The following is a 26,751-nucleotide window of genomic DNA, read 5'->3' on the forward strand; positions in this document are numbered from 1 at the left end:
AGCGTTTAAAAAATTAGCGTTTAAAAAATTACAGATGATGAAGTGGCAGGTGTTGCAATGTCAATATTCAGCTTGGCTGCCCCTCTGAGGAGTACATCTTTGAAAGTAAAGAGGTTGTCCACTACCCTCACTGGGGGTGAGTCAGATAATGTTGGCGAGTAACCTCTCATTAATAAGTGAGAAGTGGTGGACCAGGAGGGAGATCTGTGTCTATCTCAGTGAGATGTGGAGCAATAAGAGCGGCGAGTCCTTGATGGTGTACTCGTATGTGGTGTCCTAGATCTTGTTCTCTGCGTTTGTTGTGTCCTAGTTAGTGACTTATGTTTCTGCCGACTTCTAGATCTTCACCACAGTAAATTATGCACCTGAGAAATTGCAGGTTCAGGATAAAACATACACAGTGGAGTATGTCTCGAAGTAGGTATACGCCTGGATGGCAAATAGGTCTGAGAGTAACCAGATCCTAGGGTTTGTTGATGATATGATAAACGAGCCAGAGATCTTTCTGACCCTGGTGATGTTGTGCTCACTGTAGGGAAAATTCTGACACCTGAAGAAAGGTCAGCTCCTCGATATCGATATTCTTGAGTGCGACGTCGCCCTAGATCTCTCTGTGAGGCGTCGTACAGCGCTTGACGTCGATGAGTGTGTTGACGGTGCCTGATGTTGAATGTCTTTTGATGTTGAAACAGGGTTTATTGTAGCCTGTGGCAACACTGACTGCCGGTGCATCGGCGGATGCCTCGATGTTAAGCCTTGTGGTTGTGACACTTGCTGCAACGTTGCCTTTTTGTGCAATGTCATCTGGCTCGATGGAACCTTCCTTGAAACTGATGTATAGTGCTTCAATGTCGACTGTCTGTGCGTTGGCAGGGCTTTTGTTGAATGTATCGACGGCGATTTCTCCACCGCTGGTCTATTTGACGGTGACGGAGGATGCACCGGCACCCTCAACAACAATCCTGACGCCAACCAGATAGGGATGTCCTTTGCTGTTGATACCCTACCCGTTGACAGCGATGTAGAACAGGGCTTATCTCAAGGTTTTTTTTTTTTTTTTTCCTCTGTGTTCCTGAGAGGAGGGCTCTTCAAAGGAAGCGCCTGACCCCACGCCACCCCCCCAAGGTAATTTTAAGGTCCTACCTTTCCTCTCTCCTGAAATGCGTTAAGTCTGCTCTTTTCTTTGTCTTTGAAAGTTATTTTAGAGATTTTGTTTCAATGGTAGCACATTTTATGATGGTGTGAGGAAGGTAAACAGACAATGCAGAAAGAGTGTGGGTCAGACTGTGCCATCTTTCTAACACACAAGGGGCACTTGTTAAAAAAAGGACAACATTTTGAGAAAAAATATTTCTTGGTCAGAAAAGTAGTTTAAAGCACACTAGGTACTTAAAAACGTCAAATTAAGATAATTTTGCTGGTCTTTGTAGTATTGTTTACTAATTAAGTCAAAATACTGAAGAGCTAACGCTCTGGAATCCTCACACAAGGAGCCGGAAAAAAGAACTGACCTAACGGTCACCCAACAGTCACCTCTGGGGCATGATGGGATACAGGAGGTCCTGGAGGTCTTAAAGGCATTGTGCCAGTATTTCCTTTTTAGGCTTTTAATGCAGCCTAATGGCTAATAATGCCTTTTGAATCCTTTGCAGTTTTCGCTTTAATAAAAGCTGTGGTTTTGCAACCTACACTCTTGTTCTTCTGTTTTACAGAAATGTTTGAGTCTAGCAAAAGGTTTATTAAAGGAAAATCTAATGTAATTTAGGCATTTTTAGCCTTTACTACAGGCTGCTTAGATTTATATAAAGATATCCTTTACACACATATATGGAAAATGTCACTTACCCAGTGTACATCTGTTCGTGGCATGTTCTGCTGCAGATTCACATGCAATGCATATTCTGCCATCTAGTGTTGGACTTGGAGTGTTACAAGTTGTTTTTCTTCGAAGAAGTATTTTCGAGTCACAAGATCGAGTGACCCCTCCTCTTCAGCTCCATTGCGCATGGGCATCGACTCCATGTTAGATTGTTTTCCCGCAGAGGGTAAGGTAGGAGTGATCGAGTATAAAGAAAAGAGATATCCATGCAAATGGAATATATGGAAAATGTCACTTACCCAGTGTACATCTGTTCGTGGCATTAGTCGCTGCAGATTCACATGCTGTGCACATCCCGCCATCTGGTGTTGGGCTCGGAGTGTTACAAGTTGTTTTTCTTCGAAGAAGTCTTTTCGAGTCACGAGACCGAGGGACTCCTCCCATTTCGACTCCATTGCGCATGGGCGTCGACTCCATCTTAGATTGTTTTCCCCGCAGAGGGTGAGGTAGGAGTTGTGTATGCTAGTAATAGTGCCCATGCAATGGAGTGAATGCGTATGTACATAATGAAGTTTAAAGTAATATATTTACAAATGTACAAATGTTTAAGATCTACTTCTAAACGGCTACAGGCTCCCGGGGAGGCGGGTGGGCGCATGTGAATCTGCAGCGACTAATGCCACGAACAGATGTACACTGGGTAAGTGACATTTTCCGTTCGATGGCATGTGTAGCTGCAGATACACATGCTGTGCATAGACTAGTAAGCAGTTATCTCCCCAAAAGCGGTGGTTCAGCCTGTAGGAGTTGAAGTAGTTTGAAATAATGTTTTTAGTACAGCTTGACCTACTGTTGCTTGTTGAGCAGTTAACACATCTACACAGTAGTGCTTGGTAAATGTATGAGGCGTAGACCATGTTGCTGCTTTACATATTTCGTTCATTGGAATATTTCCTAGAAAGGCCATGGTAGCACCTTTCTTTCTGGTTGAGTGTGCCTTTGGCGTAATAGGCAGTTCTCTTTTAGCTTTAAGATAGCAGGTTTGAATGCACTTAACTATCCATCTAGCAATGCCTTGTTTTGAAATTGGATTTCCTGTATGAGGTTTTTGAAAGGCAATAAATAGTTGTTTTGTCTTTCGAATTAGTTTTGTTCTGTCAATGTAGTACATTAGTGCTCTTTTGATGTCTAATGTATGTAGTGCTCTTTCAGCTACCGAATCTGGCTGTGGGAAGAACACTGATAATTCTACCGTTTGATTCAAGTGGAACGGTGAGATTACTTTTGGTAAAAATTTAGGATTTGTCCGTAGAACAACTTTATTTTTGTGTATTTGAATAAAGGGTTCTTGAATGGTAAATGCTTGAATTTCACTCACTCTTCTAAGAGATGTGATGGCAATTAAAAATGCAACTTTCCACGTTAAGTATTGCATTTCACAAGAGTGCATGGGCTCAAAAGGTGGACCCATGAGTCGTGTTAAGACAATGTTGAGGTTCCATGAAGGAACTGGTGGTGTTCTTGGTGGTATAATTCTCTTTAGGCCTTCCATAAACGCTTTTATGACTGGTATCCTAAATAATGAAGTTGAGTGCGTAATTTGCAGGTAAGCTGAAATTGCAGTAAGATGTATTTTTATGGAAGGGAAAGCTAGTTTTGATTTTTGCAAATGTAGTAAGTATCCTACTATATCTTTTGTAGATGCGTGTAAGGGTTGAATTTGATTATTATGGCAGTAATAAACAAATCTTTTCCACTTATTTGCATAGCAGTGTCTAGTGGTAGGCTTCCTAGCCTGTCTTATGACCTCCATACATTCTTGTGTGAGGTCTAAGTGTCCGAATTCTAGGATTTCAGGAGCCAAATTGCTAGATTCAGTGATGCTGGATTTGGATGTCTGATCTGTTGTTTGTGTTGTGTTAACAGATCTAGTCTGTTTGGTAGTTTGACATGAGGTACTATTGACAGGTCTAGTAGTGTTGTGTACCAAGGTTGCCTTGCCCATGTTGGTGCTATTAGTATGAGTATGAGTTTGTTTTGACTCAACTTGTTTACTAGATATGGAAGGAGTGGGAGAGGGGGAAAAGCGTACGCAAATATCCCTGACCAGTTCATCCATAGCGCATTGCCCGGAGACTGATGTTGTGGGTACCTGGATGCGAAGTTTTGGCATTTCGAGTTTTCCTTTGTTGCAAATAGATCTATTTGTGGTGTTCCCCAAATTTGGAAGTAAGTGTTCAGTATTTGGGGGTGAATCTCCCATTCGTGGATCTGTTGGTGATCCCGAGAGAGATTGTCTGCTAACTGATTCTGAATTCCTGGAATAAATTGTGCTATTAGGCGAATGTGGTTGTGAATCGCCCAATGCCATATTTTTTGTGTTAGGAGACACAACTGTGTTGAGTGTGTCCCTCCTTGTTTGTTTAGGTAATACATTTTTGTCATGTTGCCGGTTTTGACAAGAATGTATTTGTGGGTTATGATGGGTTGAAATGCTTTCAGCGCTAGAAATACCGCTAACAGTTCTAGGTGATTTATGTGAAACTGTTTTTGCTGTCTGTCCCATTGTCCTTGGATGCTGTGATGATTGAGGTGTGCTCCCCACCCTGTCATGGAAGCATCTGTTGTTATCACGTATTGTGGCACTGGGTCTTGGAAAGGCCGCCCTTGGTTTAAATTTATACTGTTCCACCATTGAAGCGAGATGTATGTTTGGCGGTCTATCTACACCAGATCTAGAAGCTGACCCTGTGCTTGTGACCATTGTGATGCTAGGCACTGTTGTAAGGGCCGCATGTGTAACCTTGCATTTGGGACAATGGCTATGCATGAGGACATCATGCCTAGTAGTTTCATTATCATTTTGACTTGTATTCTTTGTTTTGGATACAAGGCATGTATTACATTGTAAAATGTTTGTACTCTTTGTGGACTTGGAGTAGCAATCCCTTTTGCTGTGTTGATTGTTGCTCCTAAGTATTGCTGTGTTTGACACGGCTGCAGGTGTGACTTTGCGTAGTTGATTGAGAAACCTAGTTTGTGTAGGATTTCTATGACATATTTTGTGTGTTTTGAACACTGTTTTAGCGTATTGGTTTTGATTAACCAATCGTCTAGGTATGGGAACACATGTATTTGCTGCCTTCTGATATGTGCAGCTACTACTGCTAGGCATTTTGTAAAAACTCTTGGCGCAGTTGTTATTCCGAATGGCAACACTTTGAATTGGTAATGTATCCCTTGGAATACAAACCTTAGGTACTTTCTGTGTGAAGGATGTATTGGTATATGGAAATATGCATCCTTTAGGTCTAGTGTTGTCATGTAGTCTTGTTGTTTGAGCAGTGGGATTACATCTTGTAGAGTAACCATGTGAAAGTGGTCTGATTTGATGAAGGTATTTAATGTTCTGAGATCTAGTATAGGTCTCAGGCTCTTGTCTTTTTTGGGTATCAGAAAGTACAGTGAGTAAACTCCTGTGTTTAATTGTTCTTTTGGTACTAATTCTATTGCTTCTTTCTGTAGCAATGCCTGAACTTCTAGTCCTAGAAGATCTATATGTTGTTTTGACATACTGTGTGTTTTCGGTGGGACGTTTGGAGGGAATTTGAGAAATTCTATGCAATAACCATGCTGGATAATTGCTAAGACCCAAGTGTCTGTTGTTATTTCCTCCCAATGTGTGTAAAACTTGGTTAGTCTCCCCCCCACAGGTGTTATGTGCTGGGGATTTGTGACCTTGAAGTCACTGTTTGTTTTGAGGAGTTTTGGGACTTTGGAACTTTCCTCTGTTTCTTTGAAACTGTCCTCCTCTATATTGTCCCCGAAAACCTCCCCGCTGATACTGGCTTTGGTAAGTGGGCTTTGTTTGTGAGGTTGTGGCTTCTGTGGTCTGCCCTCGAAACCCCCCTCGAAATTGTGTCTTTCGAAATGTGCCTCTGCTCTGCGGGGAGTAGAGTGCGCTCATGGCTTTGGCCGTGTCAGTGTCTTTTTTAAGTTTTTCTATTGCAGTGTCCACCTCCGGCCCAAACAACTGCTGTCCGTTGAATGGCATATTCAGCACAGCTTACTGTATCTCTGGTTTAAATCCTGATGTACGCAGCCATACATGTCTCCTTATTGTTACTGCTGTGTTGACAGTTCTAGCAGCTGTGTCTGCAGCATCCAATGCTGATCGAATTTGATTATTGGAGATATTTTGTCCCTCTTCTAACACTTGCTGCGCTCTTTTTTGGAACTCCTTTGGTAAATGTTCAATAAGGTGTTGCATCTCATCCCAATAAGCCCTATCATATCTGGCTAACAAAGCTTGCGAATTTGCAATACGCCACTGGTTTGCTGCCTGTGCCGCCACCCTTTTGCCTGCCGCATCGAATTTTCTACTCTCTTTATCTGGAGGTGGCGCGTCTCCTGAAGTATGAGAGTTGGCTCTTTTGTGCGCTGCTCCAACTACAAGAGTCTGGTGATAGCTGTTGTGTGATGTACACTGGGTCTGTTGGTGGCGGTTAATATTTTTTACCTACTCTTGGAGTAATGGCTCTCCCTTTGACAGGCTCCTCAAACACTTGTTTGGAGTGTTTTAGCATTCCGGGCAACATCGGCAGACTTTGATATTGACTGTGCGTAGACGACAGTGTATTAAAAAGGAAGTCGTCTTCAATGGGTTCTGAGTGAAGGCTGACATTGTGAAATGCTGCTGCTCTTGATATCACTTGAACGTAGCCTGTACTATCCTCTGGTGGCGACGGTCTCACTGGATAGCATTGAGGACTATTATCTGACACTGGTGCGTCGTAAAGGTCCCATGCGTCAGGGTCATCTTGACTCATCCCCGTATGAGTTGGGGATTGCATCATTGGTGGAGTGGCTACCGGTGATGGTTGTGGAGAGTGATGTGGGGATGGTGGTGGTGTTACTTGTTTAGCCACTTTTGCTTGTGGCTGTTTGTCCTTGTCTTGGAAGGCAAGTTTTCGTTTCATTCTGATTGGAGGAAGAGTGCTGATCTTCCCTGTATCTTTTTGAATAAAGAGCCGCCTTTGCGTGTGATCTGGCTCTATTGTCTCTAATTCCTGTTGGATTCTGTGTGTCTTCATTTGTGAGGACAGTCCTTGTTCCTCTGAATAGGAACTTATTTTCGGTTCGGAGGCCGGATGTTTCGGTACCGAAACCTTTTCGGCTGCTTTTTTCGGCTCCGACTAAATCTTTTTTATTTTCGGCATAGTGCCCTCCCGGTGCCAACCCATTTCGGTGCCGCTGTCTCGATGCCGAATCTTTTTGGAGCCACTCTCTTAGGCCCGAGATTGCTGTGTGCCGGTATCTCGACCGGAGTCGGATGACTTCGACACCAGCTCGCCCTTTTTCGGTGCCGATGGACGGTCACCTATTTTTCGGGTTAAGCCATGGCCTGTTAGTGGTGGCGTACCCTGGGCTTTAGCAGTCTTTTTGTGAGTTCTTTGTTTCGACGTCTTACTCACGGTTTTCGGCGTTTCTTCGGGATCGATCTCCTCCGAGTCCGAATCCTGGATGGAGAATGTTTCTTCCTCCTCCTCGAAACTCCCTGGTCCTGTCGGCGCCGATGCCATTTGCTGTCTTCTTGCTCTTCGGTCCCTGAGTGTCTTTCTGGACCGAAACGCTCGACAGGCCTCACAAGTATCCTCCTTGTGTTCTGGTGACAAACACAAGTTACAGACCAGGTGTTGATCTGTATATGGATACTTGTTATGGCATTTTGGACAGAAGCGGAATGGGGTCCGTTCCATCAGCCTTGAAGAGACACGTGGCCCGACGGGGATTGAAAAAACCCCGAAGGGCCACCGGAGCTCTTCTTAATTCGGTGTCGATCTGTTGTAACTAACCCGATACCGAACGCAAACAATACCGACGATTTTTCCGAGATTCTAACTAACTTTCCGACCCGAAACACGGAGCGAAAAGGAACACGTCCGAACCCGATGGCGGAAAAAAAACAATCTAAGATGGAGTCGACACCCATGCGCAATGGAGCTGAAGAGGAGGAGTCACTCGATCCGTGACTCGAAAATACTTCTTCGAAGAAAAACAACTTGTATCACTCCGAGCCCAACACTAGATGGCAGAATATGCATAGCATGTGTATCTGCAGCTACACATGCCATCGAATATATTTGATATATGCTCTGGAGTACCTGTGCATGGGCAGGAATATTCAGTGCTTATGACTACTGATGAGGATCCCCTGGAAGAGAAGTGGGGTTGTCAATGTTCGGGCCATATGTATCTATAAGAGTAACATGAGAGACACCTAGGGCTCCCTACACTGCTAAATATCAGACCTCAGCATCTATTACAGAGTTGGGATGTCTAAACTGTACACTTCTTTTTATCAAGATGGCAAATCCCAACCCACCCACTAGAGAAAGTAGAAAAAGATGAAAAAAAACCTGTGTGAATCCCAACCAATAGCAAAGCTACAAGAGTGATTTGTTTACTGAGTCACCTGTATGAGTGCATTATCTATCTTATACCGATTAAGGTTGGCTATAACCTTCATAATCTCACAGAGATTGTTCAGGCCCTATACGCTCCATGTAATCACCTTACTCAATTTACATGAATCTGCAATCTGTAGCTGGCCCTTCGCTCAAAGCCATAACCTGCATTCGCAAGATGTCATCATACCATTGATTAATGCATTCTTGTGCATTTATGTCAACTGACTTAAAGTTCCATCTTAACTATGCTCCCATAAACATCCCTACCTCCCCCCCACCCACCCACGTCAGGCTCGATGAGTTTACCCATAACAGACCTCTGTCTATAGTACCACAAAAGGCACCAGGTGATCCCCAACTCTGCATCAGGGCATCCACCTGGCTTACCGCTGAGGGCTTCAAGGACAGTATTTAAACTATGGAATTTGCCAATCACTAGTGGGCATGTGCACCAGTAGAGCCTCAAGGAGGCTCTAAGTAAATCAAAGCCAATTTTGTAAGCATAACTTGTCCTTGTACACATTTAAAAAAGGGTACTTATGGTGTGAACTGGGTCTAAATGCATGAACAAGTAGGGGTCTGCTGCTGGTGAGATCTCGAATATCAAGTTAGTTCAGCCAGTCCAGTAAGGGTAGCTCCCCAGCCCCCAACCCTGTGGAAGCGGGAAGGTTAGTGGGACACTGCCTCCATTTCCGTCCCTCCACGTTGCTGATCTGTTGGTAAGCTGAACCCCTCATTTCTCTTATGATGAGGTGAATCTCAGGGAGGTGGACTCTTATGGAACCACAAAAACCATGTACTGCAGGCAAGATCTCACCAAGCATGCACGATCTCACCAACCATTTCCCATAAAGTTTGGGTATACAGACCCAGCAACCAGCTGGCGTTGGCGGACTAGAGGGCTAAATGGGCCAAGGAAAGCGTTGGCTTCCAAAATGCTTTGATTCGTTTTTACTCTCTGTCTGGGGACTTGTGCGGAAGGAACTGGAGTTCATCCTAGTGATGGAAGCCTTAACCATCAAACTATGTGGTGTAGGGTGCTATGCCAAGAACTCAGGTCATTTGGCAATGACCCACACCATTTACCGACTTGCTCATTCACTAGAGGGCAAGAACAAGGGTTAGAGTAGACTCCCCTAAGGGGTGCTCCATTAAATGAAAGTAACGGTTTGGATGAAGCTGTCCAGGTTATAATACTTCTGTCACTATGTTAGTTTTGACTTCCACAGTTGCCAATTGTAAATGAAATACCTGAGTTGTACACCTCATTACCATGCAAAGCAGACACTCTTTTGTTGATGGTCCAGAGGAGAACACAATCCAGTATGCATGGAAGTGTCCAACCAACTTGCCTCCAAGTCCATGTATAAATTGTTATTATCATTGTGTTGGGGAAAATAACCCCCTTCATCGTCATCTTCAAAGGTCGGTTAGTTTTGCGCAGAGTGTGAGCCAAAAAGCTGTTGGAGTGCAACTCCGAGGCAAATGCATGCTTCTATCAGAGTCGGATTGGTCTGGGTTCAGGAATGTCAGTACAGCTTTGGGACGCAACCTTGGTCAGGCCTGGGATGAGTTTGGCTCAGAGTTGAACAGGACTAGAGGAACAGGGTCTTCCTGTGGCGTCGGAGCTGGCATCCATATCAAAGCAACCGGCTAGGATTCCTGTGCTGGATTGGAATTCGTCTTCACCACAAGTTGAGGAGACACAGATGGCAGTGAGGGCTGACCCACTGGCAATAACCCAATTGAAGGCACTTTTAATCCTTGGAACCTGAATGCATGCCAGATGGAGCCTGAAAAGTGCCATCAAATTGCAACATGCCTTCAAAGGTCTCAATCTGCTGAGATGTCGCTAATGGACCTGAAAACTTGGGGTGCATCAGAATGAGTTGTGGGACCAGGAAGAAGACCATTAGGCACCCCAACGTCCTCACAACTTTCCAGCTTAGAGTAGTGGGACTGGGACAAAACCCTCTTGCCCTTCTTGTGCTTCTACTTTGGCTTACAAATAGTCTTGGCTCACGATGAGGGCCTGTTAATGGAATACTTCGGTAGTGGTAAAGGGTCCGCACCCTCGACTTCAAATAGGAGTGGGGCGTTTTCCAGAGTTCGCTAAGCGTTCAGTAACATACTTGAAGCTTTACTTCATGTTCCTGAATCACGTTCAGATTGACGAGCGAGCTCTCCTCGCACGGCTTGAGTCATGCACCACACCCAAACATCAGAGGCACATCTCATGGGGATCTGTGTCAGACATCTGTTTACAACAGTCCCTAAGAGGCACAAACCCTGTATCTTTAGGAGTTTTTATTTCTGTTGCACACCGGGAAAAAACATTTTGTAAGGAAAAAAATTGTCAAATAATGAGGAAAAATCTGGGAGCCAGCGCTGGATGCTAGTACAAAGGTACAGAAAGATAAGAGCAGACATAGATGCACTGGGTGGTGCTTGTATGAGGCTCTATTGTCACTTCTTGGATGGAATGAAGTCAGTGCAGAACCACACTGCACCATCTACCGGCATGGGGGAGCAATGTGGTTGTGATCTTCTAGATCCAGTCTCGGCCTGGGAATATTCTAAAGGGGAGAACTCCGTCAGAAATGTAAATTATGCACGTAAGACTGGTTATTTTGTGATTTGTTGTGCATGGTTTAAATTATCAAAATAACAAACAAAAAATCTAAAAGTGGCTTATCCCAGGCTCATTGGCCCCTCTAATTGTATCCAAAGCCCAACTCATATCTATTACTTTTCCTCTACAAATTCCTCCTGATGATACTGAAAAGATAGAAATCACTGGTGATTCACAGAATGTGGTAACCCATCTTCTCCAGCACCCAAAATAAAAATGTTTGGAGTAAACTTGGACAGAGAACTGTGCCCCAAGCCCCATATTCATATGAGAGCCAAGACATATATCCCTCACTAGAACCCTGAAGAAGAAAAGAAAAAGAAAAAAAAATCACCCTTCACCGGAGGGCTCTCATTATTGAACTATTTAAATAATCTATACTTTTGTGCTCACACTATTGGCTTCAGAAGGTGTAACAAATTTAAAATAACACATGATAACAAGGGATCCCATCCGCTCAACGCTACATGCTCTTCCACTTAGCTCCACGCTGTAAGAAGAATTTCCTTCAAGGGCTTCTGTGCTTTGCCCATTGTTCATGAAATGGAATAGGACCACTTTTCCTTCTGAGAAAAATCAACACAGACCGCCTCAACAAAATCTTCACCTCAGTATGAAATCCCAGCATACAATAAATCATGTTCTTATGTTATGTTAAGCAGATTTGAGACTAGCCTCAACTAGGACCTACTGGGACTACTCGAAAAAGCCAAGTCTTCAATTTCTTGCAGAATTCAATACGTGAGGAAAATGCTCTCATGTTGAGAGAGATTCTGGCCCGGAGTTCTAAATGGTCTGCAGCCTTCTGGTGAGTTTTTGTAGATTTCAGCATAGAGGGTGTTCTCATAGACCAGCTTGCTTGTGACCAGGGCATGCGAGATGGTTTTACAGGTACTTATTCGGAGCCATTTGAAAATCTTCCTCAGCATCTTTAGGGTATGGAAGCATGATGTGGGGACAGCATTGACTTGGGCAGCCATGTCGAGTTTGCTATCAATGATTATCCTGAAGTCCTTGGAGTCGGTGGTGGGTGTTAGTCCTTGCTCCCTTGGCCACCAGGTGGAGTCCCACTATGGTGTGCTCTTTTCAAAAATCTCAATTTGGTCTTGTCAATATTCACCTTTAAACGGCTCTCTTCATCCAGTGGGCCATTTCAGTCATGCAGGCGCTGAACTTGATCAAGGTACTGGGTGTCTTGTCCATGAGGGAGAAAATGAGTTACCTATTGTCAGCAATGGAGAGGATGTTGATGTTGTGAGAGTGGATGATGCTAACCAGAAGTATCACATATGTTTTCAAAATGGTGGGGCCCAGCGAGCATCCTTGCAGAACTCAGCAGCTGTGACTGTGGGCAAACGAGGTTTACGGTGCCAGGCTGGATGACTGGGTCCTTCCAGTCAGGAAGAAGCAGAGCTATTCAAATGTGTTTCCTTGGATTCCAATGTTGTGTATGCATTGGATGAGGATGGGGTAGGAGACTGTGTCAAATGCTGCAGAGAGGTCCAGGAGGATGAAGGCTGCTGTGTCTCCTCTGTTCAGAGTCATGTAGATGTCATACATGGCAGTGATGAGTTAGGAATCAACATTCGTGGGTACAATTTCAAAACTGTGGAGCAGGCTCCCCCCATAGATAAGAAATCCATAATAAGCTTCTGACTCTAGTGACCAGTGGAAACATATGATCTGCCCTCACTTGGTCCGTGGCAAAGAATACAAATATGAAAAACAGATTGATGGACTTGAGCATTCAGGTTTAAAATAAATAATCACTGACTTCACTACAAACATAAAAACAACACCTCTCTTGTATAGGCATCAGAGGCAAACACACTCTCATTCACACATTCATGTAGATACACACTTTCAGAGGGAGGGACAATAGGTTCAACCAGTTGCAGCAAGAGCTATGAACCACTCGGCCAGAAAGGACTAAATAAGCTTCTACCACCGCCTCGTGGAAAGGCTACCATTTAATTCTAGAACTGTCTGACCAATAACAACTAAAACTGGGAAAAAGTAAAAGAATGGACCAAATGATTCCAGACATGTGCCAGTTGGGTGAAACCATTCAGAAGCAGCCCTTGTGTTAAACCAACTGATTAGGTATTTATCTGGAATTCCTCCTACCACTCCTACACATGTTACATGCCAACCAAGTGAAGATTCTTGTAAAGCCTACTGTAGTGGACTATTTATGGGTGATATGACATTGACCCCAATTGCGCGCGGTTTACATTTCCATTTTCTTTAAGTAGTTTTGTAGCTCGTGTTGCTTTATAAATCAAATAAGTAAAGAGTGCTTGCAAAAGGCCAAGAAATTCCCAGGATACCCCAGTTTAATCCACAAGTGTTCTTTGAATGTATATGTTGGTTACAAGCTTCCGATCTTGGACACAAATATAGCCTTCAGTTTCAATGAATGAGACTTCATCCGAAAGTACTGCATAAAATGGGCCCCAGTAGCCTAACAATCACAATTATCAAATTATAATATAATGAAACACTAGCCAGATACCGATTAAACAAGCAGGTGTCCAATGTGACTAAACAGAATAAGGAAAGGCACCTACTCTCTCTGGCAGTACAAGGTATGTAAATTGAATCTTTGGTCATCTTGGTCAAACTTACACAGCCTGTGATAGAGCTCACAACTGGTTATTTCCCTACCTTTGTTCAATCTGTACCTGTGGATCTGAGGTACAACTAACAGCAAGAAGTGTCCGAATTGGGTAAAAAAACTGCAAATGTCAAAGGAGCCTAGGCAAGGCATTGGAAAGGGAGAGCAGTATGAATCTTTAACAGACAGTGCTAGGAGCAAAGGCTGTACTAGGCATAAAGTACGATTTTTAAGAGAGCATTACCTTCTAAACAAATCTTGCCTTTCATTCAGTTTGGAACAAAATAGCAAATCTATGGAGCAAGGAAGGTCTCATGGAGGTAGTTAGGCGAGTCAGGCCAAGCGGCTGATGTAGCCAGCTCCTAAATGGGAGCAAATTCTGGTAAAAGCACAAATTAGCGATTTGACCAATGAAGCCACGTGCTACCAGCTAGGGATATGTGCCTGCTTAGGAGCAGGGGGACGTTTAGCACAGTGTTGTAGCCCTCTCCAAAACATGGGCGAGCAGAACCTGCCTCACAAAAAGATGGATTTAATTGTATGCCACGTTTGTCTACTCGTACTACTTTCAGTTGAGTTTGTAGGATACAAGTTTAAACTTCACAGGATTGTCTTGAAGTAGCCTGATTCTGCGGGTCTGCTACGTGTAACGAGTTCTCCTAAAACAAAAAAGTGCAGAACACAATTCAATGTATACATGCTTCTCACTGCTTGAGAGAGAATACTGAATTGGTCATTGGTGTTGAAGAAATGTGTCAGATTCACCAATCATCTGTATGACCTGCCATAAAACAGAAGGCAAAAAAGATAATAAGGTGGAGGGTTCGAGGAGTAGCACCTTTAAAACGATTCGATCGATGTCTGACAAGTTCATCAGTCCTTTGTACAATTATATACTTTCTTTCTACATTGCTTACAAAGCTGTAATGGACAGAAGAGTTGAAAAAAGAAAAGTATACGTGGTAAATGAAGGCATGGTAGAGGGGAAAATATGCAAATGTTCCAGAAGGTGTGTAGACTTAAACAGAGAGACTCCAATTTTAAAGGTACATGGAGCTCTTTAATCCAAGGATCACATATATTGCTGTTTTGCAAAAAAGATGAACATTTAAAAACCCACAAAAGTTGCTGTGCATGCACTGTCTTAAAGAATTATAAAAGCAGACCACTGTTATGCATGTTTTGGCAGAAATGAGGCCAAATGGTACCTCATTGCGTTCTTGCTTGACTTGTTCAGGATGATTTTGTGAAGCATATGCAGGTCCACTTTCAGGGCTTATGGTCGGACACAGGGTTTCACTGCTGCCAGGGTGTTCTTTGTCCACTGGTGTATCACTCCTTCCAGTACCAGAGAAAGAAAACAACATTTGTGTAAAACGTCTATTACCACATTTAAAAACAAGTTAAATATTCAACTTTTTTAAACAGTAAAATAAGCACTGATATGTATTGTGGTGTACAAAAGCATTTATGAAGCTAGGCAATTTGAGCACTTAATTATATAAATTGACAATTATATGTGATTTAGAACTTTGTTAATCCCAATTAATTGGCAGAATTATCAGATCCAAATAGGATAGGTTGTATAGTGCTTGAAGCAACTGCTAACTAACATCTTGTCCCCTTTGTCTTAATTTGCAGAGATTAAAACACACTAAATTAATGTTCAAAATCGCTGGCACATCTCTACACCGAGAACAGCAAAAGTGGTCTAAATGTGATCTCCACATACTTAATTTCACTAAAATACATGTCTGGAAATAAATACATATATTTTTAGACCTTTAGGCTGCTGAATGCAACAACAATCGTACTTGTTTGCTCCTTGACTAACACAAATGAAATTCAAGACACATTAGGCATTGCAGGCTAGGCCTATTTTGTAAAGCAGCATAGTACCACACACCAACAAACAATGCTCCAGTGAATCCCTGCCTGGAAGTTTCTCTAAGTCAGAAAAGCAAAACAGTCATTTGAGAAGAAAACAAGAATCCAAAGAGTTAATTAATTGTAATATTTAAATAACACTACAGTTATGGGGATCCCGATGTCCGATTGGCAAGTGTTTCAGCTTAACAATGTCAATAAATCACTCCCCTTCACTTTCAACTTACAAATCCAATTGGCTGCTCAGCCTTACACAAGGCTGTCTGAAAATGGAAGACACTAGGATTCTGCTGTATTGCACACCTTGAATTATTTTGTCATGGAAATCATTAACTCCCTGTAGAGGATTTAAATTTCCAAAACAATGGACAGACGTACGAGTAGAATTTCAGGATCTGCTTTCCTAAAGTGATAAATGAAGAATGAATAAGGATTATAGTCACAAAGCCAACACGGACTGCTTTAGCTTGCCCGGTAACTATACAAATACAAACCACAAGAGCACCAAATAAACAGGGTGTGCTAATTAGGCCAATCACCAGAAAATGACAGCAATTAAAGAAGATGAGTGATTTGAAGAATGAAAACGAAAGAACGAGGAGGTAAACTTACCTGTGAGACTTAACTTGTTTGTCATAAATATTCTTTCAATTTACACCTGAAAGCGTTTTCATCTTTTTTAATAACCATCCCACAGAAAGGTATATCCAGGGGATTTTTGGGCCTGTTCCTGAAGTTGAGTTATTTTCCAATAATTAATCTACATATTTTAATCTAAACACATTCCATTCATCCTTGACTCGCACCATGTCTTAAACGAAGAAAAGTGCCCACAACTATCATTTTTACAGACTATACCAATGATCCCAAAGTATTCAATAAAGAAGGAAAGAGTGTTAGAAAAGGAGACACTAGTGATGTCAAATTACTACAGTAGAACTAAAATATAATTTTATGTTTTCATTGTAGCAGCTGGCAAAATTATATTTTACCCAAGAAACTGAAAACACACGGTCCAGAGTGGGGGAAATCAATGACACTGTAGATTTCTCCTTTAACACTACACGTAAACACAATTAATCACAGTGTAACAACCAAAACTCCTTCATCCTCACGCTTATCTACTGCAAACTATGGCAAAACCTGTCTTTCCAGGATGAGATCAGCGATCTGGTCAATGTTCTTCCAGTTCCCAGTTTGTAATAGTATTGTAATCAGTGACTCCCAATTGTTAAAAAAATCAATTGATGGAGATAAACAATAACCAGGAAGGACTATTACTCTATGAGATTATGAAATCCCTTACATGCATTTAACACCAGATCTTAATTTTCACCTTAGAAGAGAGTCAACGGGTCAGACTATCCATTCAGAAAACTTGCCAAATAGCTCCTAAATATCCACACTCAACACCAACATAGACTCCCACAAAGGACTTTCGGTCCTCAACAGCTGTAAGTGGACATCAAGAGTATTTCTGTGGGAAAATCTTAAATCTAACTCACTTCAAGCCCTCTGAGAGGTTGCTCTGGACAAGCCATTAAACGTACACACAACATAAAGGTAAATGCAGAGACAGACAACGAGAGAGAGACTGACACAGAGAGGTTCAGAGAGACAGAAAGAAGAAAGCCTAGGTGAAAAAATCTTGAATGTAGGGGATAGAGTAAGAGGTAAGGAGTAAGTATGTAAGAAGTACAGAACAATAACATACAGCATCTTCTCTTGGGGGTCACTCCTACACTAAGCAGAGATTTAATTGGTGGTCACCTTTAAAATCAATATGATGAAGGGAAACATGTTCCTGCTTCAACCCCACCCTAGGTCAACAGGATGTCAGAACAAGAACAGATTAACGTGGAGTGGATTTGAGGAGTAGTACATCATTTGAATTTGTGTGCAGGTAATTAAGATACCTTAGGTATTTTCATAAGAATGTATATTTTGACATTAGAAAAATATCACTTACCGTTCTGAGGTCTCTTCATAAATACTGTGGCAGTCTGAAGCTTCGAGCATGAAGCTCCGACTAAGGCTTTGTACTCCAGGGTAATGAAAATTAGCAAATGAGTGTGACATTGGCGAAGTCTTGCTTCCAATATCTGAGCTTCTTTTATCATGACTACTTAATCCACATGAAAGTCCATCTAGAGCAGGGTTTAACGAACGGGACATGTACGCATCAGCCGACTGAGGCCGTCTCATGGGGGACGAGGGGTAAGGAGAAAGCTTGTTTATGAGTGGAGTCAAAAGATCTGCATAAGCTGGTTTTGTAGGTTTCATTAGCTTATCAACATGAATGTTAAGTACCTTTTGCTCAAAAGCACAAGCAAACACACTGGATGGTAGATTCTGAAGCCACGATAACAAACTGAGGTCCAAATCATCACAACCATTACCACACAGTAAATCTATGCCAAGAAGGACTTCACTCTCTGTAATTTCCTCCCCAGTTGCTTTGCTCTGACAGAATTCCACACAACACTCGTAGAGAAGCCCTTTCATTACAAGTTGGAACAAACGGTTGTTGCTTGCTTTAAACCCGGCTTCGCTCAGTTTCCTGTCAGCAGGGATAAACTCTGCGACCATGACACATGATTCTTCAAAGCAAGTTACTCGTGCAGTACTTGGGTTCCAGTCCTTGAACTCTGCATGGCTGGTTAGACGAGGCAATGTGAGGAGTAAGCACAGCTTACTGTAATCTTCTTTTGAGGGACAATATTCTTCTAAAGCATGCAGGCACTTCACAGTTTCTTGCATTGTAACTTCTAGCTGCAATTGAAAAAAACAAAAACAAGAAATAAATACGACATGGATAGTTAATTCAGTTAGTTGGCTATAAAATTCAAAACCTAGGTGACTATAAAAATTATGTGCTAGACCAAGACCAGTATATGCTAGTTACCCTTGCCATTCTCTCTGAAAAACTGACAAATATGTTAATGCACAATAAAGTAAAAGGCTGTGGTAGATGTAAGAGTACTATTATTAAGGTTCACACCTGAATCATTGAAATGGTTAATTCAGTTAGCTGGTTTGCTACTGCTTAAAAATAATAATGATTTCTGAAATAAGAGGTAGCACTGTAAAACAAGATTTTAATTCATGAACAGTCTTTGGGTGGTCACAATATAGCATGATATGGAATAAAATACTAGTAAAAATAGTTATTCAGGGTTGATTTTGTCTATAAATTTCAGTTTCTGTTCGAATACCTCAGCGTCCGGGATTCATCTCTGAATGCTTTAAGTGAAATTCTTTTTTGTCACTCCACATCTGTGAAAATGCACCTGCTCTGGTCACACACACGTTTTATGACTTGCCTGTATCTTTAGCATCGTTTGACAAATCGTAACAACATTTTCCCAAAAAAGGAGACGGGGTTGGGGGAAATAAAAAAAGTGTGTTTCCCATGTTAATTGCCATAGGAGTTTTAAACACGACTCAGCCCAAACCACTGGATTTTGTTCCGTAGATTGAGTTTGTTATTTCGTGTGAATCCGTTCAGTAGTTTTTGAGATATTAAAGGAAAAGAAATGTGTACATCTAGGGCCGTGGTTCCTTCACAACATTTTTGCAATTAACACTGCAAATTTGTGAATGCGCACGACAACAGGAATGCTGTGACTGGGTGGCTGCAAACTGCACAGAAGGTTGCGGCCGCCATTTTAGGTAATGGGAAACGGTCCCCGGGGCTGAAAATTAAAATCATAAGTAAAATAAGGGGTCGGGTAGAGGTATCCTGCCCCCATGGCTGAAATATAGGGGTCTTTGACAGCCCCCTGAAGTGTATAATATTTTGAAAAACAGTTTTTTTTGTTCATGGGCGATTTTCGTGAATTTGATACGATCATCAGCTCCCCTGTGTAAAGTTGTGCCGAATTTGCGAATATCGGTAAAAAATTTTTTAAATATATTCACAGACTCATTCAGGAATGTGATAGCCTAATTACAGAGATAGATCTTTAAAAGAAACAGATAATGAATGTTACCAATGAAGAGGAATTTGAGAAGAAAACAGAAGAAATAATGAGAAAGGTGAATAAACATGAGGAAGAGATTATTACAAAAAACAAAACATAAAAATCACCCGAGATTAAAGGGACTATCAAGCAGGCAGAGTATTAACAAAGAGAGTTAAAAACCTCGCAAAATCTGGCATCATTACAGAAAGAAGGAGTTTGGGAAAGGATAGGAGTGAAAGTGAGCCGGACTTGGGCTCAATTGCCCAGGGTGCCAGTAATAACAATAGTAGCAAACCGGGATTTTTTGGGGAGGAGCTGAACCTACTGAATCTATGGAGAAATCAGTTGATTTGGATTAAGGACAGGGGGCGGGGAGAAAGAGGAAGAGGAGGAAATTGTGGCATAGGAGAAAATGGAAGACAACAAGATTAGGTGGCAGGAGAAAAGGCCACTGAATCCTCCATGGAAATGCAGACAAGGCACAGAAATCTGGACGACAATGAAAAGAGCGAAGAATGTGGTAAATTTAGCTGAACGTCCCCTTACACACCCTGGAAATAAGCGTGTTAGAACGTTGATTCTCTTTCTGTCCTGTAAATAGTTTTGATTACGTACAGAGCAGGATTGACCTTTTCCATTTTTGTAAGGAAATTAAAAATTCACAAATGGTTTAAGTTGAAAGGGGAGGACAAATCAAAGTTGCAGCTGGATATTCCAATGACTATTCTGACTATTAAGGCTTTTGATATATTATTTATCCTGTCTGAACTGGATGCTGATGGTAAAGGTGGCAAGGTGGATGCTGGAAGGCGAAGGTAACCACAGACACATCCATTCTGCTAGATATGGGGGTGCTCTTGGGACAGATGAAGGGGACAGTACCTCCAAACCAGACATTAGAGGGGTGACAAACATGGCACCGAATATGCTAATGGTTACTGCAATGTATCTATATTAATTGCCTTGTAATATTTTTAAGTTAGTGGGGTGTAACATTTTTCATAATATACTTTTTATGATGCATACAATTTGCATAAACTAACAATTCCTTATATAGCATAGTATTAAATATGGTCTCTTGTGTTTCCTTTGTAGGTCAAGCATAGCAGCGCGCAAGCGCTTCATTTTCGAAGTGTTGGTATGTAAATGGGCTTTTAACCACGTCCACTGCACGCCCACCACTTTCACTCGTTCATGGGCTTGCCCTTCAAAAATCCTTTATTTTTGTTGGTAAATGCTTACGTTTGTCTCTCTTTGGGGCAGTTTAGTTACCTTCTTGGACATCGCCCCTGTTACATAGCTAATTGCACTTTTGCTGATACGTTTGACTGCGAGCAAACTTCTTTTTCCTTTTGTGTGTTGCTTCATGCTGATGCCATGGCGGTTTGAATCGGCTTGCTTATGTGAAACTGTATTACTTTTCATTTTCAATTTATGTGGCATGAAAAGTCTGGTTAGGAGTTTACAATGCTAATAGCTCTAACTCGAGCAAATGCGAGACCCATTGCATTGCAAATGTTTTTTTACTATGAGTAGCATCTTTGAAACTGTTTCTTTCAATAGGTTTACATCCACAATCGCCCTTCCATCACTTATGTTTTTTTAAATCGCCAACTGCTTTTTTCTACCTTCTTTCTGTCGCCCTCTTCTGTGTACAAGTCACTCTAAAAATCTCATGCCTATCTGCCTTAAAACTCTTTGGAAACCACAACAATATCTAATAATTCCAGCTAAGAATTATGTCTCACCTAGTCCCCCTCTAACAATCACATACCTATGGTGACAATTACCACCGAATGCCTGGAATGTGCATGCAAAACTAACCCTAACCCCAATAACCCGTTGACTGACCACTAATTTGGCTCCCCCAGTAGCGTGATCCTTGCTGCAAAGCGATTCGAAGCCTCGTCAGAGGTAGTGAGCGCTATCTATACTAATATAATTTATAACACAATTTATTATGTAAAGGGGTGATTGAAAAGTATTTGATTTTAGACTTTTGTGGTATTGATTTAGAGAGAAACTGCCCCAACCATTTCAGACCAAACTCAATATTTAATCCCCACTCCCCTTTGCTATCAATACATTTGAAAATGTGGTGATTAAGGAATTTTAGAAAAATGGACAGACAAAATAGTTTGAAAATAGATAATCTCACAAAGGAGGAAAGATCACATATGAGAACTTTGGTGGAGAGTGACAATATTGTCATCCACCAATCAGATAAAGGGGGTAATCTTGTCATTCTCTCTAAAGAAGCCTATTTTAAAGAAGGTATGAGGCAATTATGTGACAAAGATAGCTATGTAAAAGTGTCTAAGGAGGATGTAGATGCCTCTAAGCAAGAGTACTATGATATGTTATGTGACTGGAGAGATAATTGTCTTCTTGAATGGGAAGTAATATACTTTCCTCTTGAACAAGTACCCGAGATTACCTATCATGTATACGTTGCTGAAATTACAAAAATGAGTCTTCTCCTCCTGGGAGGCTTATTGTATCTTCAATATGGATCTCTTTTGGAGAATACTTTGAAGTAGAAAAGATTACTCCTTATGTCCCTTTGTGTCCACACTTCCCTCGTATGTACAAGATAGTAAGCATTTCCTACAAAGAATATATGATATTTCCTGGGAAGAGGACTACTGGTTGATTACACTGAATGTGTGTAGCTTATATACCAGCATTCATCATGCAGACGGCTTGCAGGCCTGTGGCCAATTTGAGAGCGCGTGCTCTCTTTATTTTTTCATACTGAAATATTATTGTCTATGATTGAGGTCTGTCTAAATAACTATTTCTCCTTTGATGACTAGATGGACAAAAAGATTCAAGGAATGGCAATGGGCACCAGTTTTGCTCCTAGCTACGCCAATCTTTAATCTTGGGGTAGTGGTAGCAGCAGGTGTCGATGGATTCAATACGAATGTTATACTCTGGTTACGTTATATCCATGGCCTTTTTGTGATATAGAAGTGTGATGATGCACAGGCACTCTCCATTATATCGAAATTGAAGGATAGTTACAATCTGAGATTTGAAGGGAAAATGAGTAAGACTAGTGTGGAATTGTTGGATATAAGAGTGTTGGTTGAAGAAGGTAAATTGACTTTAACACTATATAGAAAGGCCACTTCTGGGAACACCTTGCTGCATGCTACAAGTAGCCATTCTCGAAAAGTAATCAATAGCATTCCTTTTGGAGAATTTTTGAGAGCCTGGAGGAATTGTAACTCAGAAGAGGCTTTGAATTGGAAAGTAAAACCATGTTATCTAGGTTTAGAGAGAGAGGCTACAAAGAAAGGGTTCTCAAGCATGCTTTACAAGAGTCCAAAAGATGAGCAGACATGTTCTGCTGGCTCTGGGATCTACAAGAAAAAGACAATATTTTGGAGTTGTAAGATTTATAACAATTTTTAGCAATGGAGCAAATTCTGTACGAAAAGTGTTCAGAAAGCATTGGAAGATACTTGGCATTGAGGAGACTTTATTGGATGTGGTTGGGGATCACCCCAATATTACTTTTAGAAAAGGGAAATCCTTGAGAGATAAATTATGCAAAAATGATATTGCATCTAAATGTAACAAGACAGGAAAAAGAATAAAAGGTTTCTATATATGTGGAAACTTTGTAGCTTGCAAATGTAGCCTTAATGTGAAACAATACAATTCTCCTTTAAATAACACTCTCAGATTTATTAAGAAACATTTGATTTGTCAGTCTGACTATTGTATGTATATGCCCTGGTCTGTCCATGTGGAAAATACTACGTGGGAAGTAGTTTTCCCTGTGAAAAAACACATATTAGAACATATGCGTGCCATATGTAAGAATAACAAGCAGTACCCTGTGGCACATCATTTTGAGTTGATGCATAACAGTAATTTATTGTGTTATTTTACTTTGGACAGACTGCCGGTGTCAAGGAGAGGAGGTAACCGGGTACACAGGCTCCGACAGTTGGACTCAAGGTATATATTAGAATTAGACAGTAAGGCTCTGAATGGTCTGAATATGGAAGAGGAAATGTTTACTCATTTAGGAAATATTTATACATAGTCCTTTATAGGATATTTATTTCTCGGTTATCCTGGTTCTATTAGCCATTTTGTACGGTGTTTGGTATGGCAAGATTTTTTTTTATAAACATCTTTATTGATTTTTAGGAGACCAACCTGATAACAGGTCACGTTTACATCTCGGCATGTACTTACTGTTGTCACACCAGACATCGTATGGATATAACATTCTCTTCACACATTGTATCCCCATGGACCTTCTGTAGGAAAATGCCACTGTTGGCATGGTTACCCCCCCCCCCCCCCACTTTTTGCCTAGTGTTGATGCCAACTTTGATTGAAAGAGTGCTAGGACCCTACTAACCAGGCCCCAGCACCAGTGTTCTTTCCCTAAAACTGTACCTTTGTTCCCACAATTGGCACAGCCCTGGCACACAGTTAAGTCCCTTGTAAAAGGTACCCATGGTACCAAGGGCCCTGTGGCCAGGGAAGGTCTCTAAGGGCTGCAGCATGTATTACGCCACCCTGGGGACCCCTCACTCAGCACATGCACACTGCCTTGCAGCTTGTGTGTGCTGGTGGGGAGAAAAATGCTAAGTCATCATGGAACCCCTCTCAGGGTGCCATGCCCACAAACCACTGCCTGTGGCATAGGTTGGTCACCCCTCTAGCAGGCCTTATAGCCCTAAGAAAGTGTGCACTATACCACAGGTGAGGGCATAGCTGCATGAGCAATATGCCCCTACAGTGTCTAAGTCCATTCTTAGACATTGTAAGTGCAGGGTAGCCATACTGAGTATATGGTCTGGGAGTTTGTCATTACGAACTCCACAGCAACATAATGGCTTCACTTAATACTGGGAAGTTTGGTATCAAACTTCTCAGCACAATAAGCCCACCCTGATGCCAGTGTGGGATTTATTGAAAAATGCACACAGAGGACATCTGAGAGATGCCCCCTGTATGTTAACCCAACTGCTAGTGTAAGACTGACCAGTTTGTGCCAGCACGCCACTTTCAGACAAGTTTCTGACCACATGGGGCGAGAGTGCATTTGTGTACTCTGTCGTCAGAAACAAAGCCTGTCCTGGGTGGAGGTGCTTCACACCTCCCCTTGCAGGAACTGTAACACCTGGCGGTGAACCTCAAAGGCCTCCCCAAAGGAGTGGGCACAAGGAGGGTGTAGCCACCCTCAGGGACAGTAGCCATTGGCTACTGCCAACTGACCCTAACACGCCCCTAAATGTAGAATTTAAGGGCCTCCCTGAACCCAGCTCACCAGATTCCTGGTGACCTACAAAGAAGAAGGACTGCTGAGCTGAAACCCCCGCAGAGAAGAAGGAAGACAACAACTGCTTTGGCCCTAGCCCTACCTGCCTGTCTCCTGCTTCAGAGAACCTGCAAAAAGAACAGCGACACATCCAGCAGGCCCAGCGACCTCTGCCAACTTCAGAGGACTGCCCTGCACCCCTAAAAGGACCAAGAACTCCAGAGAACAGTGGCTCTGTCCCAAAGAAACCTCCTACTAAGGACTCCCACCTCACTCCGGATGCATGGGTCCTTCCCCTGTGCACCCGACCACCACGGCCCACGTCCAGGTGGTCCACCCAGCAAGAAAGGGCCCCAGGCGATTGAGAGCAACAGCCCACCCTGGGTTGACCCCTCCAAGCCACCACGATGACGCATGCAGAGACAATCCAGAGGGCCCCCCATGACTGGGAGCTCCGGACAGAGATCTCAGACGCCTACAGGACACACTGCACCCACAGCCCCAGGGCTTGGAGACCCTCGGTGCAGCATCAACCAGCAGGCGGTCCTCTGCCCTATCTGACCAGTGGTGTGCCAGAGACCCCCCCTCCCCCAGACCTTGTGCAGCATCTGAGTGACCCTTGGGGTCTCCCACTGATCTTTACTGAAAACCCGACGTCCTGTTTGCACCACGCACCCGGCCACCCCTGTGCCGCTGAGGGTGTGTGTTTGGTGCTTACTTGGGAGTCCCTCCAGTGCTCTTCTAAACGCCCCTGGTCTGCCCTCCGAGTCGCAGGTACTTACCTGCTGGCTGACAAAGATCAGAGTGCCCCCCTTTCTCCATAAGAGCCAGGGTTAATTAGTTAAATTTGGTTCCTCTTTGACCTCTGCACCCGACCGGCCCTGTGTTGCTGGTAGTTGATGTTTGGGGTTAAATTGAACCCCCAACTAAAGACTACCTAAAACCCAGAGATAACAACTGTAAGTTGTGTACTTACCTGTTACACTGTTCAATGTTTTCTTCCCCCAGGAACTGTTGAAAATTGCACTGTGTCTACTTTTGAAATAGCTTTTTGCCATTCAAAAAACTGTATACATTGTTGATTTCATTCAAAGTTCTAAGTATTACTATGCAAAGTACCCTACATTTTATGTACTAACCTGCAAACTGAACCTTGTGGTTCTAGAAATAAACTAAAATATATTTTTCTATATAAAAACCTATTGGTCTGGAGTTAAGTCTTTGAGTTTGTTTTTTCTATTGCTTGTGTGTGTACAACAAACGCTTAACACTGCCCTCTGATAAGCCTAACTGCTCGACCACACTACCACAAATAGAGCATCAGTATTATCTATTATTGCCTCTGGGGAACCCCTGGACTCTGTGCACGCTATATCTCATTGTGTTTTAGTATATACAGAACCAGCTTCCTACACCTTCACACTGAGCAGTCAATGCCATACTTGAGGTTATACATTGTCATTGAATATCACAGGACTCCCCTCCATTTACCCCACACTTTATGGTATTTAGCTGGGCATCCCCTCATTTCATAGACTAGCTTTTCCTGCTGGGCACACCAATCTATCCTCGTCTCCACTGGGCAATTGTGGGCACTGTCTCCGATCTCTATCTGGCAGCTATAATTTGCTTGGCCACCAGATATGCTACCCCAGAAAAAACGATCCGCCCGGCTGCTCCCCACTCCCTCGAGAAAACCCAGTAGGATTGGCAACAGGGCTGTCTCCCACTCACTCCCCAACACTCCGGATATTTCGGTGTTCACTGCCTGCCAGTAGGTCTTTATACGTGGGCAAGTCCACACCAGGTGATAAGTCAGCATTAGTCTGTGAGCAACGGGGCCAAGCAGAGTGGGGCTGAAGACCTGCCTTTGCATTTTATCGGGGGTAGGTAAGCAGCATGCAGGTAGTACGTCTCTACTAAGCGAAGGCGGGAGGCAATGGCCAAACTCCTCAGGCCATCAAGGCGTCCCACCAGTCCTCCTCCTCCTCCATCTGCCCCAGCCAGCCCTCCCATCACTCTCAAAGGCTTGTGAACGGCTTCATGGTATTCTTGACTAGAGTTTGATATA

The 26,751-nt window shown here is 42.6% G+C and overlaps 1 protein-coding gene across 2 annotated transcripts in view; it reads right to left on the minus strand.

The window, feature by feature from the left end:
• Window positions 1-26,751, minus strand: part of WDR47 (WD repeat domain 47) — a 357,246-nt gene that overhangs the window by 175,214 nt on the left and 155,281 nt on the right. For both annotated transcript variants that reach the window (XM_069232387.1, XM_069232388.1), the window contains 2 exons: window positions 17,395-18,197; window positions 14,747-14,876 (listed from right to left, as the gene is read on the minus strand). In XM_069232387.1, the coding sequence (XP_069088488.1) occupies window positions 14,747-14,876; window positions 17,395-18,197 (933 nt within the window). The remainder of the gene's footprint in view (window positions 1-14,746; window positions 14,877-17,394; window positions 18,198-26,751) is intronic.

This window comes from Pleurodeles waltl, chromosome 4_2 (genome assembly GCF_031143425.1).
Source record: "Pleurodeles waltl isolate 20211129_DDA chromosome 4_2, aPleWal1.hap1.20221129, whole genome shotgun sequence".
In the NCBI taxonomy this organism is placed as follows: Eukaryota; Metazoa; Chordata; class Amphibia; order Caudata; family Salamandridae; genus Pleurodeles; species Pleurodeles waltl.